The sequence below is a fragment of the Ursus maritimus genome, unplaced genomic scaffold, assembly GCF_017311325.1.
Source record: "Ursus maritimus isolate PB19 unplaced genomic scaffold, ASM1731132v1 scaffold_2, whole genome shotgun sequence".
In the NCBI taxonomy this organism is placed as follows: Eukaryota; Metazoa; Chordata; class Mammalia; order Carnivora; family Ursidae; genus Ursus; species Ursus maritimus.
In genome coordinates, this window is record NW_024424452.1 from 101,689,624 (window position 1) to 101,709,977 (window position 20,354).

At 54.2% G+C, this 20,354-nt stretch overlaps 1 protein-coding gene across 1 annotated transcript in view; it reads left to right on the forward strand.

The window, feature by feature from the left end:
- The window catches only part of LGR6 (leucine rich repeat containing G protein-coupled receptor 6), a 115,673-nt gene that overhangs the window by 23,660 nt on the left and 71,659 nt on the right, over positions 1-20,354 (forward strand). The window contains exons 2-4 of the mRNA XM_040636462.1: positions 3,578-3,649; positions 6,161-6,232; positions 14,090-14,161. Of these exons, the coding sequence (XP_040492396.1) occupies positions 3,578-3,649; positions 6,161-6,232; positions 14,090-14,161 (216 nt within the window). The remainder of the gene's footprint in view (positions 1-3,577; positions 3,650-6,160; positions 6,233-14,089; positions 14,162-20,354) is intronic.

Below are 20,354 nucleotides of genomic sequence, written 5' to 3' on the forward strand. Positions count from 1 at the left end.
CCCCCCCCCCCCCCCCCCCCCCCCCCCCGCCCGCAGTCTGATTGAGAGAAGCAATGTGCTGGGCTCGGTGCAAAATGAAAATGTGGTGCCTCCTGTTCAAAATTTATTAAGGATTCCCAAACGACAACAGCAGAGAATGGAACTGAGCTGGGCCGCGTGGGTGTGCGTGCAACTGCACAGGTCAACACGCATGCCGAGGAAGCTGGTCCTGGAGAGCGCTGGTGCGTGCGTGCGTGCGTGTGTGCGCGAATACGCATGCGTGTGCGCGTGTGTATTCGTAGTGGCCACGGGGCGATAGTAGTGGAGCATTTGGGTTCAGGCATGGAGAATCTAATTCAGCCACAAGTGAGACCAACAAACAGTGTCACTGAGCGACCTGTGCCCCTTCCTGGGGCCGGGACAGGGGCCAGAGAGGAGCCCTGTAGCCAAGAGACGGAACCCGGCTCGCCAGGGGTCACACAGCCAAAGAGGGTTTCCAACCACAGGAGTGAGACTTCGGTGAGGCTGTTTATTTCTCCCAAAGAATTTGTCTTTATAACACGTGATGCTCTGAGAACGTTTATGACTTTTAACAGTATACTAGTCCCATGCGCGCATTATAGATACACACGTGTCCTCACACACGGCACAGGCGTGCCCAGCACCCCACAAGACAAGCACATCCAAGAGCTCATGAACCCCAATACAGCCCCCTCCGTAGATACTGACAAGTTCATACAGCCAAGCAGATGCAGCCACAAGCAAACCCCAGCTTCCCGCCCCCGCCCCCAGGATTGGCTGCCCTCTTTATTTGCCCTGGGTCCAAGCATGGCCTGAATGTGCTCGCTGGCTTGCACAAGGACAGCTGAGCCCCCAGGAAAGTCCTGTCTCAGAACCATCACTTCACAGGACGACCCCTGTGTTCAGAGTGCCCGCATGCTGCTTCCCTCCCAGAGACTGCTCAGGCACACCTCCTCGCCTCCCAGGCAGGGCCCGGTGCCTCTTGCCAGGGCCCTCCACCGTTCCCAGGGCCTGTGGCATCCGCTTGGAGGATCTCAGCTCTGAAACCTGCCCTGCACCTCCCTCTCTCAGCTCTACGCATTCCTCTTCCTCTCCCTTTCCTGGGCACCAGCCCTACGCCTTGCCTTTTGTGAGAAGGCCAGGTCTGAATGGGGCTCCCCCCACCCCTCACCATTGGAAATCCACCTCCCATGCCCCCCCCCCTTACCGAGCCCTGCAGCTGGGCTGTGTGTTGTCCTGGGCAGGATGTGGAGGCGGGCTGGGGGGTCCAGGCCCCCTCCTCCCCAGGGGAGAACAATGAGGCCGCTAGTCAGGGTGGGGGGGCAGAGGGAGTGGGGTGGGGGCATGGAGCCACATCAGAGCCTCTGAGGTGCGGCCCCTGGAGGGACAGCTGAGTGATGAGGTCTGAGTCACATGCCCTGCGTGCTCCTTGAACTCCCGCTCCCACTCCTGTGGAGACACGTCCAGAAATGCACAGGGTAAATATTTAGAGGTAATCGTTTTTGGGGCACCTCGTGCTTCCCTGCCTGGCTGAGACTGCGCCAGGCCCAGGACTCTAAGGGGTGGAGTCCAGTCAGACACAGGTTCTGTGGGCCTTGCCATTCCTTCCCCTGCCACGGTCTGGTGCACCCCTGCATCTTTACCTCTCTGCCGGAAGCCCAGGCTAGTGGAGTCTAGATACATCCTGAGAACAAAACTCTGACATAAAATTCATCAACGAACTCTCTTGGTTCTGCTCCTTAAGCCGTGGCCATCAGCATACCAGCCCCCCCTTCTGCCTAGCCCTCTTTTGGACGGGGCAGGCCCAGGGATGGCCCTCCTGTCTCCACACGGAGCAGAGAGGAAGCTGTGGACAAGAAGCAGCCCTGAGTTCAGCAGGCCAGTTCCTTGGCTCTACCCTGAACGGAATGTCTTCCCTCTTTAGAGGACGTGGCGTCCGGAGTCTAAGCTTTATCAAAGATAAAACATTTGAGACTAAACAGTCTTTTTATAGATTGGAACTGGGCTCCCAAGCACACATTTCCCCACCATCGCCAGCCTGCCCTTCTGAGCATCCACATAAAGCACGCTCATTTCTTGGGGGAAAATGGAGACGTTCAGGTTTGACAGCAAAAGTGCATTCCTAGGGAAGGGAGAAAGCTGCAGGCAGGCCTGGCGGGGTCGGTGGTGGTGGTGCCCAGCGATCTGGTGGTCTGGTTCAGACCCACCTCTGTACCCCTCAGGGAGGGTGCTGGCAGAGGCAGGAAGCAGCTATTAAGAGTTCGAAATAGGATGGAACCCAAATGTGGAAGACACACACACAGGCACTCTGAGACCTCACGGCTCACCCAGGCACAAACCGAGGAAATGCTAACACAGTGCAGGACCAACCAATGAAAGCACCAGCTCCTTCCCACCTAGCTCCCAGGCCTGCTGGGTGAGGACCCTTGCCCACAGGTCACTGAGGGCAGGTGGAGGGAAGAAAGCAAATATCAATTTTGTATGTACTATTTGTTAGGCAGTCTGTAAGCACTGGCTTGTTTATAGGGACCCTCCTTGGGGTTTGTTGTTATTCATCTCATTTTTATGGATGAGGAAACTGAGGGTCACAGTGGTTAAGAGCCCAAGGTCTGATAAATAAGTAGAAGACGGAGTTGACCTCAGGGCCTTTGACTCCAAAGCTCAATGTTTTTTCCTCTTTGTTTTCTTGAATGTGAAATGGAGATAACAACGGAATCTACCTTGGGGCTGTCGTGAGAATTACCTGGAATTATTTGGTTAAAGGTTAGCCAGTGCCTGACACAGTAGGCCTAGTAAGTGTCAGCTGTTAATATTGTGGCTATTTTGTGTCAAGGTATCTTTAGAGGACAGTGATCCTGAAATCACCCACTGGGTCTCTCACATGTTATGGGAAGGTTGGAATGATCCACGGTAGGAATCCATGGAGGGGTCAGGATCTGCCTCAGGAAGCTTGGCATCTTTTGGGACTTGCTTGGAGGTCCTCTGGTAGCAGGAGTCTACGGGAGGAAAGCTAACAGGAAAGGGACTGGCAGAGAGCTCCGAGGGCAGGGAAATCCCACTGGTTCTGGGATCGAATAAATGGCCATTGCAGGGATGAGCACACGAGTGCGTGAATACTGCATAAACCTGCTCCATATAGCGAAATGGCAGTAATCCCTAGGCTTCGGATCCCCCTTTGGTAAAAAGAATGCATGAGGCATTGCTTGTATTAAGTGACCCCTCCCCTTCTGCTCTGAAGCTCTATGAATGGTTCTCTAGCTTCTCCCATGACAGGGAGGTCAGCCTCCCTCATAGTCCCAACCGCAGCCATTCCTGGGGGAGTCTGGCGGAGGGAGGAGAAAGGCAGAGGGCAAAATTGGAAACCATGGAGGGAACGCACACACACGGACCTGGAAGGCCTGACTCCCAGCCCAGTGCTCACTCTTAGAGACTGCACCTGCTCCTGCCAGGCTGGCTCTGGAATGAGATGGCACGGTGTATGTGTGTGTTGGGTGTGCTGTGGGTGTCTGGACCTGGATGGCACAGGTCGGGGCCACTGGGCAGCTCACGGCTCCCTTCCCATTTTCTCTCCATGCAGAGACCTGAGCATGAACAACCTCACGGAGCTGCAGCCTGGCCTCTTCCATCACCTGCGCTTCCTGGAGGAGCTGTGAGTAGATGCTTTCTGGGGCTCGGGGGCGAAGCTTTGGGACCACTGATCGCTGTAGGAGCTAGGGCTCCCCGGGAGGAGGGCTGGAGGTCAAAGGGAAGGGAGTGGGAAGCTGTTCTTGATAGCAGCGTATTCAGCTCATACCTGGGCCATCTGTGAATCCCAGCCGCCCTGTGGGACCACATGGAATAGGCACTCAGAAATCTGGCTCTCGGTCTTCCCTGAGGCCAGCTCTATCAGTGGTTCCCCTCTGTCAGTGGTTGCTTCTCTTCCTGGGGGTCATCTTTGATCTGCTCTCATCCCTCGTGTCCAGCTACCAGCCACCCCCATGTCCCGGTGGTTCGTTCTCTGCAGTGTCTCTCACCTCCACCCCCTTGTTCTCTATTCCCACTGCTACTGCTGTAGCACCAGCCTCCCAGCACCCCTTGTTCTCTATTCCCACTGCACCAGCCTCCTTTCCAATATACTCTGCCTGTCTTCAGGGAGCATCTCACCAGCTCAAGAACCTTCTCTGGCTCCCCAGTGCCCAAAGGATCTACTTCTAAGGCCCTCGTCCAACCTGGCTTAAACCTGCCTGGCCAACTTTGCTCCATTGAGGCCAGTCATGTTCACTGCCCTCGTTTCCCCTCCTGCATTTGAGCAGGAGACTTCCCCTCCAACCGGTGCCCACCATGTCAGGCACAATGCATTCCTCTATCACGGCCGAACACATAAGCCCACTTCCTCCAGCAACTCCTCCCTGGTTAAGGCCTTCCCACAGCTGTTGCTCTCTGTCTGCAGTCCTTGGGGCTGGCCTCAGACTCCAGGGGTACTTGTGAATAAATCATCTCTTCGCTTAGAGTGCCCGGCCTGTCTGCTTGGGGAAGCCAGGTCACTCTGCTCCCAGTGCTCGCATTCATCCCAGCCCTGTTCCTAACCTCTAACCCCTGTCCCCAGCCTGCTTTTTCTTGCTTTTGCACCACTGTCGATCCTCAGGGCTCTACTAAGGTTTGCTTAAACTTTGCAAAGCATGCGCTCCTGGCTCTGAAAACATTCACAGTTCCACCCCAACCCTGGCCCGGCTGCTGCCCTAACCGATTTCCTATCTCCACCCTAGACAGTGCTCCCCCAAGATGCTGTCAGCCTGCCCCTGCTGGAGTTAGGATTTGATCAACCCCAGGGCCGTGGCTGGGTTTTCTAGGCCCCATACTTATTGAGCTCCCCCTCTGTGTGAAAGACAAGCTCAAGATGCTCTGGGGGAAAACAAGATAGAAGTTCAGGGAGCTTCTAGGTGAGGCAGCAGAGCTGTGCCCAGCAGGTGAGCAGGGGAATGTGGACCCCTGGGGGTTCTGGGTAAGGAAGTGGTCAGGGTGTGTGTGTGGGGGGGAGTGTCTAGCCTGTGGACGGGGAAGCCTTCCTGGGGGAGGAGTATGAAGCCAGTGCTCGAAGGAAGTGACGGAATTGGAGGCAGCAAGGGGCCTTCTGAGGTGGAGATGCCACATCTTGGGTGGGAGCGAAAAGCAGGCGTGAAGGCTGAGGCGCCGGGACAGGTGGCATCCACGGCACAGCCTGACAACCGAAGGCTCGTCTTCCATCTTTGGGTCCCCGAGAAGGGGTTGGGCCCCTTTTAAAGGTTCCAGCTAAAGGACCTTTCCATGCCAAATGCCCACCTATAGGGTCCAAGCTTGGGGACCTCAGATATCATGATGCCTTTCCATGCAATTTTTTTTTTTAAAGCAAATACCAAATAACAAGATTCTTATTAAAGATATATTTTTAAAAAAGAAAACAACAGCTTCTGAGGTATGTCAGCCCAGACTCTACAGGCACAGCGTCTCAGTAGGAACCGAAGTACGTAATAACGTCGTTGGGGACTCGGGAGATCCCAGGTGCCTTCCGCATCGTCCGCGGTTCGACTCTGCTCAGTGTGGTTGGGGCATTAGGGCTATTCTGTCACATTTGCTCCCTTTAGAACTGGTGATCACCCCATGACAAACGTGGAGATACTTTATTAGACCCGGATGTTGGACTAATTCTAAAACCCCATTTCCTAACCCTACTGGATTAGCGGGGGTTAGCTGTGTAGTTGAGGGCATGGGGAGACATGATCCCACCCTGTCTGTACCTGGCCCTCCCCTGGTGACAGGATGCGGTGCAGTTCGGCAGTGGAGGGCGGCAGGTGAGTCATCCAGGTTAGCAGGGGAGAGGACGTGACACTGTGGAGCAGCCCGGAGCCTAGACACGAATCAGGTCTGGGCCACTGCCTACCTCTGTCACCCTAAGGGGAAGTGACTTGACCTCCTCTCTGAGCCTCAGATCCCTTCTTTGAAATTTGGAAAGAATTCTAGGCACCTCACAGGGTTATTGTGAGAGTTAAGTGAGAATGGGCATGAAGCATTGAACACGTTTATTGTTATCAATAAATGGTAGTTATCAACCCCTCCCAAATCCCAAGATGCTGACTAAGGGGGGGCCCACTCCCCCCATTTGGGTTCCCTGCCAACATCACTGATGCTTTTCCCTGGTTCGCAGGCGTCTCTCAGGGAACCATCTCTCACACATCCCGGGACAAGCATTCTCTGGCCTCTACAGCCTGAAAATCCTGTAAGTATAAGTCTTCCCCGTTTTCCACAGATGCAACCTTGAGAACTGTGGGCAGGTTGCAGATTTGTAACCTGGGTCTTGGTTTGTCACTGGCTTGCTGGTTTCCTCATCTTTACTTTTCATTTTAATTGTGATTTCCATTTCTTTGCTTTCACCTTTTCTGTAACAAACCTTCTGATTTGTAAACAAACATTTCATTGCACCCGATAGTTATGGCAACCCTCCACGGAAGTCAGGAAGTCAGGTATCGTTGTTTGTCTGTTTGTTTGTAATGTGACTAATGACCAGAAAGGCAGGTCTTTGCTCTCCCCTCATGAGACCTATTGGGCCAGGAGAGGAGGAATCCAGATTGGATTTCCTTGGCCGTGCTTCCTCCTGAGACCCAACCTTGGTCTCTGCAGCTATGCCTCTTGAGTCCCCGTTCCCACAGTAAATATCTCGCCTCCTCCCTCTATTTTCAGGCTTCTTCATCCCAGCTCCTTTTATTTTTCCTTTAAAGCAAAAGGAAAGTGAGAATTGGAGAGGACCTTGTGTTAGTTCACTAACTTACCCCCTTGCTATTGAACTGATGGCCCATTTTCGAGAAGGGAAAAACTGAGGCACCATCTCCTTCCATCCCCATCCGTGGCTCACTTTGTCCCAACCAAGACTGTCTCCCCCAAGGCTCCCCTCATGTTCTCATGAGGAGTGAGGATGAAAGGTCACAGGGGAAGGGGATGCCTAGGGTCTGAAATTGGGTAGGAGGGGGTGCTGGGGAGGGCGCATCACCACAGGGGCGTGTTTGGGAAGAAAATGAGGGTCTTGAAGGCTGATCCTGGAGCAATAGAATGAGCATTTGGAGCGTCCCTAAGCTGGTGAGCCATTCCCCAGTTCTGCTGCTCCCTCAGCCCTCACTTGACCTGCAGGTCTTCTTTGTATGGTTGAGCAGGTTGCTTACTGCACCAGAGCATCCGGCTGAATGGGTAAGAAGGGGCTGAAATCCAGTCCTGTGCCTGGCTTGGGGCTATAGCCACCTAGAAAGGAATCTCTTTTCCGAGTGTGCTCAGAGTTGTTTATGGGCCAGCAATAATGGCCTTGGACCCATGGCCTGTGAGCTTCAGGCTTTTAGGTGGTCAGCAGTCCATGGTCCATGGCTAAGCACTTTCTTCCTTTTCATGCCGGTCTTGGACCCCTCTGGCCTTTAGCCTCTCTCTGGATCTGCCTCTGAGTCTCTGACTCCAAGGCTGTGACAGTCTCGTGTCCTTCCCTTCCTTTTTGCAGTGCCCTTGGGTCCTACAGGGTCTCTCCCCCGCCTCAGTCTCCAGGTCTCTCCTGCCTTCCCCTTCTCTGTCTCAGTCCTTGCTCTCCCTCCCTCTGCCCCTCTGTGCCCCGCCTCTCACTTTTCCTTCCTGCTTCTCCTCTTGGTCTGTCTTGATCCCCGTCAACATCGCTGCCCTGGGGTGTGGGGAGGCATCCCGAGCCAGACACAGAGCACAGGCAGCCTGCTTGGTGGCGTGTCTGTGCCCAGTGGCAGGCTCAGACCTGCAGCCAGGATTAGAGAGCGGGCTCTGTTTGCTGGGCCTTCAGAAGATGTGAGACTCCTGTCCCGTTCCTAAGACTTGGGCTTAGAGATGAGCCTCTTCTTTCTTCTTTGCCTGCATTAGGCAATAAATCAAAGCCTCGGAGAAACCACAAGCCTCCCGCCCCCTTTCTGCAAACGGCGCCCTTGGCTCCATGAGCTGGGCGGCCAGGAGAGGCTGCTGGTTGGAGCCAAGGACAGCGGGACTCCCACTCCCCACTCTGTCATTGACCCCCACGTTGCCCCCTCCTTGACGACCACCTGGTCCCCAAAGCCTTCGTGTCAGTTCTTTGCCTGCAGAGTTCTGTACTTGAGAGAGGAGTTGGGTGGTCTTGGGGAGCTTCTTCTCTTACTCAAGGTCTTCAAAGCAGGGGATTCCTCCTGCATCTGGGCAAGAAGGACTTTCTGATGCCTCATGTTGATTCTCTTGCCGCCCTGTCCTTCCATGGCTCAGTGTTCAGAACTGCAAGAAAAATAGAGCAGTTAGGGCACCTGGATGGCTCAGTCGGTGAAGCATCTGCCTTTGGCTCAGGTCATGATCCTGGGGTCCTGAGATCGAGTCCTGCTCCCTGCTCAGTGGAGAGCCTGCCTCTCCCTCTGTCCCTCCCTCCTGCTTGTGCTCTTGCTGTCTCTCTCAAAACGAATAAATAAAAAATCTTAAAAAGAGCCTTGGTGACTTAAAAAAATAGGGCAGTAAAGTCCACTATCAGGACAATAATCTCTTTTTGTACCAGGACACCGTCCCTTTAGCTACTCCCTTGTCTTCTTGGGGTCTGAGACTCTTACCTGAACTACATCTTCCTTTCTCTCAGGCCTGACCCTGCAGGGCACCGCCTCTTTCCTGTCAGGAGCAAAGGACAAAGAAGGGGGGATTCCCTCTCTGATCTTCTCCTAAGTGATGGTGGCAGACCCCTCCCTCTGTCCTTCCCACCGCAGCCCCATGCCTGCCCTGGAGGTGTTACTCTTGGATCCTCTCCTTCCTCTGCTGCTTTTCCAAGTCTTGGAGCCCACAGGCTCTGGCCAGGCTCCTGTGGAGAGAGCCAGCCCTGCAGGGGATTTCCAGTCTCACGTCTTTTCTCCAGACTGTAGGTAGGAATGTCTGTCCTCTAGAGTCGGGAAGGCTGAGAACCTGGGTTCACTGCCCCTGGCCCTGCCCATCACCACCATCGGAACTGTCCTAAGGGAAGCACAGTTCTTGCTGCTGCTGGTGTGTGGGAGAGAGCCTGGCCCTTGGAGGGCGCCTGCCCTGTGTGTCCTGTCATGGTGAGGGGACGGAGGAGGCTGGAGCTCCTGTATCCTGACCCACAGCCTGAGCGTGTGGAGCTGGCCTATGAGGAGGCTGTTCTGTCCTAAATGGCTCCTGCCTCACATGGAGGAGGAAGAAGGGCGGGGGAGGGAAGAGGGAGAGAGAGGGGGGAGGGAGAGAGGAAAGGGGGAAGAGAAAGGGAGGGGGGAAGAGAGAGAGAGAGGTGAGGGGGAAAGAGGGAGCGAAAGGGAAAGGGAGAGAGAGTGTGCCCCAGCCACCCCTTCGCTCACAAGCCTCTTTCCTCACATCTGCCCACCTCCTCTCGCCTCCTCTCGAGGGCTGCGTGAGTCGAGCCTTGGTGCCTTTCCTGCGAAGGCCACCACCATACCTATGTTAGACGGGTCTGACTCATCTAGAAAGACTCCTGATGGGCTTCAGTTGCTTCTCACCAGACCCAGATCGGGGAAACGGGGGTTGACAGTTGAAGGACTTGCTTCCCCTCCATGCCCCCAAGAGGCTGGGCAAGAGATTTTCCCCAGACTACCTACACCTGGTTTGAGCTCCAAACCTCTGGGAGACTGTGGTTTGGGGTTCCTAGCTCATGCCGCCTTGGTGAAGCCTGAGTCTCGAAAAGGGGAGCTGTGGCTGATCCCATCCGAAGCCCTAGCCTGAGGCCGCTGACGGGTGGGGCCGAGTGACTACCCCTTGGGCCCCATCCCTGAGGATATCTCCCTGGGCTGGCCTCTAGTGTTGCTCTCTTCATGCTGAATTGAGCGGCCTTCGATTGACTGTGTTTACTCTCCACCTGGCTGGACAGCAGCCATGCCTGGCCCAGAGTCAGGCTTCCACTGGTGTTGATGAAATGAATTGGACTGATGAGGGAGGAGAGACCTGTGAGCTGTTTTAGAGTGGGGCCTTCCTGCCTGGGTCCTGGGAGAAGGATGCTAGAAGCTCTAGGAGCCCAGGGAGATCCTCTAAGCCCTTCTCCTCCAGGAGGTGGAGCCTACTGCCCTCATCCTGTCAAGACTGGATGTCAGGAAATGGGTCTCAGGTGCTGCAGATCCCAGAACAGGGGGCAAGGAGGACACCCAGACTTCTTCAGTTTTCTTACCTTTAATATGGAGACATTGGAATACATTTGCCAACATTGTTAACTGCAGAAACTTTAAACACAAACACCTCCCACAGAAGTCCTGATATATAAAACAGATGAGGGAGGATTTCTCTGGTTACAGTGGATGAGGGGGGTGGGGAGACCCCAGGCTCTATCTTGCCCACCCACCCCAGTGACCCCCAAGGTCCCTCCACAGAACCAAAGGAAGGACCTTTGTCAACCACCGGTGGATCACCTCTCTGGAACCTTCTAGCTATTAGTGCTCATGGTTCCTGCCCCCAAATGCCTCTCAAACTGGAGGGATATTCCCCAGCGGTGCTTCATAGGTAACTGAGGGAGGAGTCCCGAGGGCTAGGCTTCCCCTAAACTAACGGCTGCACATTAGAGCCACCTGGGAGCTTGCCTAAAATCCCTTGCCCAGAGATTCGGCCCCGGAGATTAATCGGGTATGCAGTATGGCCTGGACACTGGGATTAAAAAGAAAAAAAATCTTTCCAGGTGGTTCTACTGTGCTGCCAGGGTTGAGACCCAGCACATTGGACAGACTCTGGCCCACCAGGTAGAACCAGGGCCAGCGAGAAAAGCAGGGAAATGTGGTCACCAAAGCAGTGGCCTGGGAGACTGAACGGGCCTTATGCCTGATTCTGCCATTTGTTGGCTTTGTAATTGAGGGCAGGTCACCTCCCCTTCCTGAGCCCCCACCTCCTCATTTGGAAAACAAAGGGCTCTTTCCTTCTAAAGGCACTTCCAGCTTTGAGGACCCATTTGTGTTTCCCTAAAGGAGTGATGGCTGGGAAAGGAGGCCAGGAAGAGCAAGGGGAACAGTGCCAGGCCCAAAGCCAACTGCCATGCTGACCTTCAGCTTAGTGGGTTTTGATTCCATGAAAGCAAGGACTTATTTGACAAACAGACCGGACTGCCTGGCATGGGATGTGTTGTCTGGGGAGGTGCTGACTTCCCTGGCACTGGAAGGATGATCGTGCCCTGCAAAGGCGCTAAGGCATCTGTGTTGGGAGAGAGGTACAATTCAGAGACCGTAAAGATCTTTCTAGATCTGGGATTTGACAGAGGAGAGGGTAGGGGGATCTGAGCAGGTGATGGGGGTAGAGATACATTGCAATGCTCAGGGGAGGGGGGGTTCTGCCTGCAGAGTGACTAGGTGCAGCCTCTGGGGCCCCTGGAGGGGTGGGGGCCTGTGAGGTGGCCTGAGCAGCCCGTGGCCTTTCCCGTTTGCCCCAACCATTGTTTCTCCATCCCCTTGCTGCAAGCATCCTGAGGCCTCTGGATGAGAATCAAGGCAGCCCCCTGAGATTCCCAAGTGAAGTGCCCACTCTTCAGATGCAGGAGGTGGACACGTCTAGAAGGATAGAAGTACTAAGCAGGGCGGAGGGCAGCAGATGTCTTGGGTCCCTGAATATTGTAACTTAGTGAGGGTTTATGTATCATCTGGTAGCCTCTTCCTTTGAAAGATGAGAAAATTGAGGCCCAGAGAGGGGGAGTAACCTACTCGAGTCATCCAGCCTGCGATAAACGAGGTCAATAGTAACGCCCACTGACGTGCCGAGCGCTTCCTTTGCCTGAGACCCTGTGATGCGTGTTTCCTGGGGGTTATTGGATTTAATCTGTTTAATCAGTGCATAAGGTCATTATCATCACCCCCAGTTTACAGATGAGCAAACTGAGGCCCACAGAGTTTAAGTAGGAGCTTGCAGCTATCACACAGCTGGACAGAGGCAGAGCTTAGGACCCACATCCAGGGCTGTCTGACATCTGAGCCTGTGGTGTGACTGCTACACTTTAAGGAAGCCTGGGAGGCTCAGATTTAAATTCTACCTGGTTTTTTTTTAAAGGTTGATTTTTAATTAATTAATTAGTTTAAAGCATGTTGCGGGGGGAGCAACAGAGGGAAAAAGAGAGGGGCCCAGTGCGGAGCCTGACTTGGGACTTGATCTCACAACCCTGAGATCACTGACTGAGCCACGAAGGTGCCCCTAAATTCTACCTCTGAAGCAAAACTGTAATTGGAGAGGTCCCATCCTGTGCTGTGTAGAGCCTGGCTCAGAGGGGCCCGTGGAGTGTGCTCCTTCAGGAGAACAAAGTATGAGCAGGAGGAGGGCACTGCCTTTGCCTGCAGCCTGGCCCTTCCCTTCATGCTGCGCTCAGCCAGCCTCGGGGGCAGGGGCAGGGAGGACCCCAATGCCAAGGCCCCAGTTCTCTGCAGACCTCAGGGTCTGGCTCTCCTTCCCCCTTCTTCAGCTTGGCCTGGATCAGGGGCTCTTCTTAGTCTCCTGGCCAGGCCCGCAGTGAGGCCAACATTCTTTTGTTCTTGTGGTACCTATGGTTTAGTTCATGTTTGGGATTCTTACCTATCTATAAAAGGAGTTTAGGAGAGGTTACAGGTGTGGCTCTGACCAAGACAGTCACATAGGAGGCTGGGTAACTACTCAGGTGTATTCTCTTCCCACTCCTCATTTTCTGGCCCTTGCTGTCCCCTGCCCTGCTGATGGAGGCCAGGTGTGTAATGGTTAGGTATTTGGACTCTGGGACCAAACCCTCTGGGGTAAGTTTGAGTCAATACATACAAAGCTCTACGATCAGGCACGTTAGCTGCTACTATTTTTCAACTTAAAGATTTTCAACTTCCTGAAGCACGGTGACCTTCCCGAGCCATACCAAGCAAGATGTGTATGTCTGCTGACCTTTCCCCTCTGAAAGTTTGACATGTCGCCTTAAGGAGAGGATGGATGCCATACCTGGCACACAGTAGGACTCACCGAGTGCTCATCCCCTCCAGGTTCCTGAGGCACCTGGCCTATCAGGATGCACCCCTCGCCTCAGGGGCCGTGTGTGGACCAGGGGCTGCCGGACGGGGTGCTGTGCAGGCTGGCTGGGCTGGGGGAGGACCCACTCACTCTGCCTGGGGCACTGGGCAGCTTCCTTCCTGATTCCCCAGCTATTCTCTGGACTCCAGAGTGCCCATACCCTGTGTGCCCTCCTTCTCCCCATTTCTGGGGCCCAGCTCTCCAGGCCTGCAGGTAAAGAACATTCGGATGGCAGTGCCACCCAGGGGCTTCCTTACCCTTTCTTCACTCCCTCCCTCCCTCAGATCCAGGCCAGCAGGATCCGTGCTCAGGGCCCTGCGTCTTAGAGTCCCTGTGCCTTAGAGTACCTTGCTCAAACATGTTTAAGGCCAGCTGTGATGCGTGGACTCAGCAGAGCCACCCGGAGGGACAGCCCAGGCCTCCATGTCTTCCCTCTGCGTGCTCTCTGACCCTCTGCCCTGCCCATCAGGTTTCCCAGGTGCCCAGAAGAGCCCCAGGACTCCTACCTATGGGGTGGTCCTGGGGTTCTGTGGCCAGGCCAGTTCCAGAAGAGCAGCCTCCTGAGCGGATCATGTCCGTCAGCTGGCATGTTATTTCTTCTGTGGGGCCGTGTGAGATGGGGCCGTCGGACTGTTTCTGTAGACATGGATTCCACAGAAAAATAGTTGCCTGGGGCCCTGCCGCCCGGGGAGGGGTCTTGCTCTCATCCACACCCTCTCCTTCCTCACAGGCATCTCCAGCCTTTCAGACACAGGCCTGGGGAGAAAAACCTCCATTTCCCAGTGTCCTTCCTGACCAGACCAACAGAATTGCAAGTGGTCTGAGTTCCAGGTCGTCTTGGTTCCCCACATGTCTTCTCTGCTTCGTCCCCATGGTCTTCGTCAGCCCTGCCTCGTCCCAGAGGCCCTTCTGAGACCCCTCCAGCCCCGTGCACAGCCCACAGTTCCTCGGCAGCCTCTGAACCACCACTAACGGGGCAGGGCGCTGGACCAGGGCTCTCTGGAGCTCGGAAGCTGGGGCGAGAGGGAGGGGTCTGGTGTGGGTCAGGGGTTTGAGGGAGGACCCCCCCAGCTGCGCACGCTGCGTGGGTCCTCCAAGCCCTTCCCTCCCCTTACAGGATGCTGCAGAACAACCAGCTGGGAGGAATCCCTGCGGAGGCGCTGTGGGAGCTGCCGAGCCTTCAGTCTCTGTGAGTCACTGGAGGGCTGGGCTGGGGAGCCAGCTTCCTGGGGCCTGGCTCACAGCCCCGGGCCCCCTGCCTCGGCTTCCCCTCCTTTCTGCGGGCCCCCCTTTCTCGCTCCATGTTCCAGAGAGCAGGCCGCTCCGGGCTTTGGTTTTTCCGGGGTTTTTTGTTGTCGTCAGTGTGTGTACGTGTATATTTGCGTGTGTATTCGGGAAGGAAGGCCCTAAGCCCCCACCGGAGGACTGTGGGAATGGGACCTCCCTAGGTGGGGCCACCGGGGCAGCGGTCCTGGGGTGTCTGGCGTTCTGCCATGGAGCCTGGGGCAGAGTGCCACCCAAAGAAGTGCCAGGAAGGGGCTATCTCCCCCCACCTAGCCTGCTCTAGCTCCCAGGGCTTGTAGGGGGGCTAGGCTCAGACACCCATCTCCCCTACTTGTGGGTGGGACTGCATTCAGGGACTCATTGGCCACCCAGGACAGAGCCATCTCGTCAAGGAGCCCTGCAGTTCCTTTCTTGCCCAGTAGGGGCATCATGGAGGCAAGACGGGCCAAGGGAGGAAGCAGAAACAGGTGCTGTCTAGTGATGTAAGCTCGCCAGCTGTAATCCTCTGGGCCAGGTGCTGAGTGTTATTCACGCAGTGCACGTCGCGGGGCCTGGGTCCTAGCAGGTGCCTAATACAGGCCCACTGAACCAACTGAATTTTCAAGGATATCTGTATCTGATGGGAGAGTAAATGGATATTTTGGGAGAAATCAAAGTTGAGAGACAGGCCTGGGCATAACATTTAACCATGGGGGAAACTGAGGCACAGTTAACATGCACTGTGTCAGGACGAAGGCCCGTGGCATCCTCGGCCTGTGGGTTCTGCTGTGGTCCCTGCCCAGTCCATTGATGTATCTGATTCTAAACTGTCCACCCATCCAGGTGGAAGGATGAAGGAGGTGGAAAAGTGGCTTTCCTTCCTATAACCCATATTCAGGCCCTACTGCACCATAAATAGAGGGGTCCAGCTGTGGGGGCCCTGGCCAGCTATGTGTGCCACACCCAACCATGGTCAGGACTTTCCTCCCCTACCCCTGCCCTGGCTGTCTCCTACCCTCCTGCTCCTGTGTCTGAACCCCAGCGCCCCCCAGCTGCCTGATTGGCCTGCTCCTGCCTCCACTCACTCTCTCACCTTCCCACCCTCTGTCCCAACAAATGCTGGGCCTCTGGCCCCGGACATCTTTTCTCCCTCCATCCAGGTCACCACTGAACGGGGCAGGCAACCCAGCATTTCCCTAGAGGCCAACATCAGAAGATCAAAGGCCAGCAAATCCTGTGCTTGGTCTCCACCCCCGAACACAGACTAAACATTTGCTTAGGGCACCAACAAAGCAGGGGCAGCCAAAAATGGAGGGGTTCGTGTGTGCAGAATTTGACATTTCATCCAAAGCGTCAAAGAGGTATTCATAAGGGAAAAAAAATTAGAATTTTGCTGGACTTCACACTTATTTTTAAGGTTAAGTTTTGTTTTAATTGTGAATCACATCTTTTGCCTGCTTAGCAATTCCAAAGGTCTTGTCTTTCAGACCAGGCATGATGCTTTGATGCTCTTAGGCAGTTTCTTCTGTACTTTCTGAGAAATGGGCAGCCACTGTGGCTGGGGGACCTAGGTAATTGGCTTCTCCCTGCAGCCCTATTACTCCCCATTGTCTGGGTGGGTCAGGGCAGGGGTCAGAGACCCAGTCCCCCACTTCCACAGTTTTAAGGCAGATGAACAGATTTTGGCTCTTGCAATCCTGTGAGGAGAGCACTGTCTTGTGAAGCAGAAAACTTGGCTTCACGTCCTGGCTCTGATCCCGACTACTGTGTCCCTTACCATCTCTGTGCCTCAGTTTTTCCACCTTTGAGTTGGGAGTAATTATCTTCCCTGCCTATCTCACAGGGTTGTCAGGAAGATCAAATATATAGTAAACAGGAGAGGGATTTGTAAAAAGAAGACTCTGCACAGCTGTGATGTGTGGTGAGGCTATTATGATATTATTCACTTAACTTGTCATTGATCTATTTTTGAGGCTTTGCCACGGAGGCAAAACCCGACTTGCATCTTGAAGGATTAGTAAGCATCAATGGGGCGAAGAATCAGGGAAGGACATTCCAGGCAGAGGGAATGGCACGTGCAAAGACACAAAGATGAGGAACCCAGTAATTCTAAAACCTTTGCAAGGAAGTGAGTTTGGCTGGACTGTGTGTGTGTTGGGGGGACTGGTGGGAGGGGCAGTGGTGGAGAGAGATCTGGAATTAGCAAGAGGTAATGCCTAATGAGTAGGCGTGGACCTTGCTAAGGATTTGAACACTCCTGGGCCACAGGAGAATTTTCAGCAGGAGAGCAGTGTGACAGAGCTTGCATTGCTGAAAGATTACTTTGGCAGTAGTTACGGAGGACAGCCTGGGGGTGTGGAGCCAGTAAGGGGCTGGTGAACCAACGGAGCCTAATGGCAACTGGAGAAAGGCAGGCATCGGAATAGCAAGATGCTCTGTCGTCAGGATCTGGAGCAGATGTCCCGGGTGGGCTCCTTCACTTGCTTCCTGTAAGGGCTTAAGCAGGTTAGTTCACCTCTCTGCTTTCTTTTCTTTATTGGTAAAGTGGAGGTGGTGTTTGTGTATCTCAATAAAATAGAATGAAATGAGGTAATATACATAAAAAAGCAGTACCTTTCGCTGCTGCTACTACAGTTATTACTAGTGCTTGTGGTGCGGGCTGGAGGTGGAGTTGAAGGGGAGGAGGCGTCAAGCTGATGGGCGTGTCTCTGGCTTCCACATCTGGGTGGACAGAGAGGCTGGTTGCTGAGAGCCTGGCACATGGTGAGAGCCCAGTAAGAGTGTAAGTGAGTAGTGACCCCCGGAGGATGAGTGCTCTGGGGAGGGACACAGGGAGAGGGGAGACACTGAGGTCCCTTTGGACCTGCTGAGGTACCTGTGGGTAGGGTGACCAAGCATCTCAGACAAACTGGAAAGGGGGTCACCCCACCTGCAGGACATCAGTGTGTGTGTGTGTGTGTGTGTTTTGGGGAGAAGAGGAGGAGTGCATAACCCAACTCGAATGTTCGATTTGGTGGGTGTTATATCCTGAGCTTTTGGAAGCTGGGGACCTCTAAGTGAGGCTCTGTCCTACTAATTCAGGTTCCTCCATCTCAGACAGAGACAATAAAACCAGCCCAGGTTGCTAGGCTGAAAGGGGAGGGTGGGAGCCAATGACAATTTTAGGAGCCCCTCTGTGTGCCAGCGCTACATGAGATGTTTTGTGTGTGTGATCTGACTTCATCTCACAAAAACTCCTTCATAGTTGCCTCCTCTGTTGGCAGATGAGGAAATAGAGGCTCAGGTAAGTTCAGAGACTATTCCACGGTCAAAGCTAATGAGTGGGGAAGGCAGGGCTGTACCCCAGTGTTGTTCTGCCGTGCCCTTCCCATCATGGCTCAAGGGAAGTCACTTTTGGTGCCTATCACCGGATGGCCCTCTCTCCTTCCTGATAAATACAAACAAATGGAAATTTCCTCCTTCTTGTAGGAAGTCAGTGGATCAGGAAGGCAGTATATAGGAGAAATATCCCTGCCCATATCTCTCCTGGGGATGGTACATCCTCCCCAGAGCAGGCCAGACCCACCCAGGGGCTCAGGGCTCTGGGAAAGGCTATTCCTTGCCACCAAAAGGCAGGGTCCCTTCACAAACTCTTGTGGACATTCCTGGAACCTCAGTGAAGGTTCAGTCCTTTGCTTCACCTTCTACCAGCTAGAACCAGACACTGGGGAAGAGAAAGTGGGTTTGGATTAGTCAGGAGTGGGGTTGGGTTTAGGGGATGGGGCCCTAGGTGACCAGCTGGGCATGGTACACAGGCTGTTTGGCTTGGCACCTGGGTGGGTAGCACCCAGCTCCACAATACCCCCTCCCTGGATACACTTGCTTCTTCCCCGACCAGTGTGGGAGGGAGAGGATGGCAATGCCAGATGTGTCACGCCAGGCTTGAGCCAAGGCCAAGAGAAACCACGGGAAGCCAGCGGAGCCTGGGGGAAAATAGAAACTGGGTGGGGGTGAGGCAGGGCCAGGGGGAGAGTGCATGGAAAAGCAGAAAAACAGCCCAGAAAGACCTCAGGATGGGGCTGGGGTGGGGCCCGGGAAGTGCAGGCTGGCTGATCCCTGGAGAAGAATCAGAAAAGCACAGTGGCAGGAATAAAGGGGAGAAAACAGGAAAACAGCCCAATCCTGGATACCCTACGGGGAGAAATGCATAATTGCAAAGGATAGCCACATGAAACTGGCCAACATTGTGCCGAGCTGGGGAAATTAATCAAGAGTGGTGCCAGATTCCAAACTGAAACCCAAGTTAGAAGCACCACAAGTCCTTCAGCGCGAGCCAGCCAATCTAAAACACATTGGCTGCCTGCCGCTGAGGGGGTAGAGTTGGAGAAGTTGGGGCTGGAGAGGGGTGTGTGTGTGTGTGTGGGGTGTACCTGTGTGCATGGGAAGGCAGCTGGGCTCAGGGTGATGTGGGGAGGGAGTAGTGGCTCCCACTTAACATACTTCAAAATGCACATTCATATCTCATTTAATCCTGAAATCCCATTTTGGGATAGAAGCTACTCTTCTATCATTCCCATTTTATAAAAGGGGCAAATAAAGGCCGGAGAAGTTAAGCAACTTGCCCAAGATCCCACAGCTAGGATGTAACTGAGCTGGCATTCTATTTGAGCTCTAATTCCAAAGTACCATTTTTTTTTTTGAGAGACAGAGAAAGTGTGTGTGTGCATGTGCATGTGCAAGAGGAGGGAGCAGAGGGGGAGGGGCAGAGAGAGAAGGGGAGAGGGAATCTTAAGCAGGCTCCATGGCCAGCATGGAGCTCATCAGGGGCTCGAGCTCATCACGCTGAGATCATGACCTGAGCTGGAATCAGGAGTCGGATGCTTAACCGACTGAGCCATCCAGGTGCCCCCAAAGTACCATGTTCTTAACCTCTATCTCTTAATGCGTCTTCTAAGATACATGCTTTAGGATCCAGAGACCTGGATTTAAGTCCTGGCTCTGTCACTAACTAGTAGTGAGGCCATGGTCAAGTCTCCCTTTCTGAGCCCAAGGTTCCCTATCTCTAAAGTGGGAGGGTCAAACGAGTTGATTAGCAGACAGGTGTCCCAAGAGAAAGGTGTCAAGCTCCAGAGATACAAGAACGCCCTAATGGGATTACTGGCCCTGTTCCTCAGTCGCTTATGATTGCTGTGTGCTTGCTGTCTCTGGGTCTCAGTTTATCTCTGTGCAATGGAGAGCATTCTCCTTGAACCCTTCCAGTCTCCTGGGAATTTGTGAGGGGGGATGAGGAGGAAAGACTCAGACTTCTCCAGGAGAAAATGGCTAAACCATTCTGGCCAGTGCCAGAGGCCAGTTCTATGAGGACAAGGATCAGAAAAGGTGAAAGCAAGGGGCTTCTGAGTAGGTCCCCCTCATCCCATACATCTGACCCCCCTCCAAGGGACAGTTGTCCCCCCAGATGGATGACCACAGCCAGACTAATAATAACCAGCCCTTAGAAGGCACTTGTGTGCTGTGTGTGAGGTCTTTATCCTTCTTACCTCTCTTACTCCTCGCAGTCCTCCTCTGGGATGCTTACTACTGGTAGTCTCACTGCCCCATTTTATAGAGGAGCAGACCACTGAGGCACAGGGAGAGTGATGTGACTTGATGAAAGTTATTACAGTGAGTATGTAGCAGGGCCATGGTCCAAAACTCAGGCAGCCTGGCTCAGAGTCCACGCATATAACTGTGGTGCTGGGCTGCCTCTCAAGGGCGTTCTGAGGCTGCTGAGTGAGCCGACGACAAGCCCTGAGGACTGCGTCATCGCTGGGGCTCTGGGGACCAAGGTGTTTCCAGAGCGCCTGCTCCCAGGGCTGGCTTTGGGTGGTTCATTCTGCTGGGGGATGCCCGAGAAGCCAGGACTAGGCTCTTGTGGCCCTTACTCTGGCAGTTCTAGGGTTGAATGGAGCCAGTTTTTGTTGCTCTCACCAAGCACCATAGACAGCGTGGCTCGTAACTGGCAGAAATTCATCTCCCAACAGTTTGGGAGGCTGGAAGTCTGAGGTCAGCTTGCCAACATGGTTGAGTAGGGGGATGAGGGTCTTCTCCTGAGTTGCAGACTGGCGACTTCTGGTTGCCCCCTCACGTCTGGAAGAGCA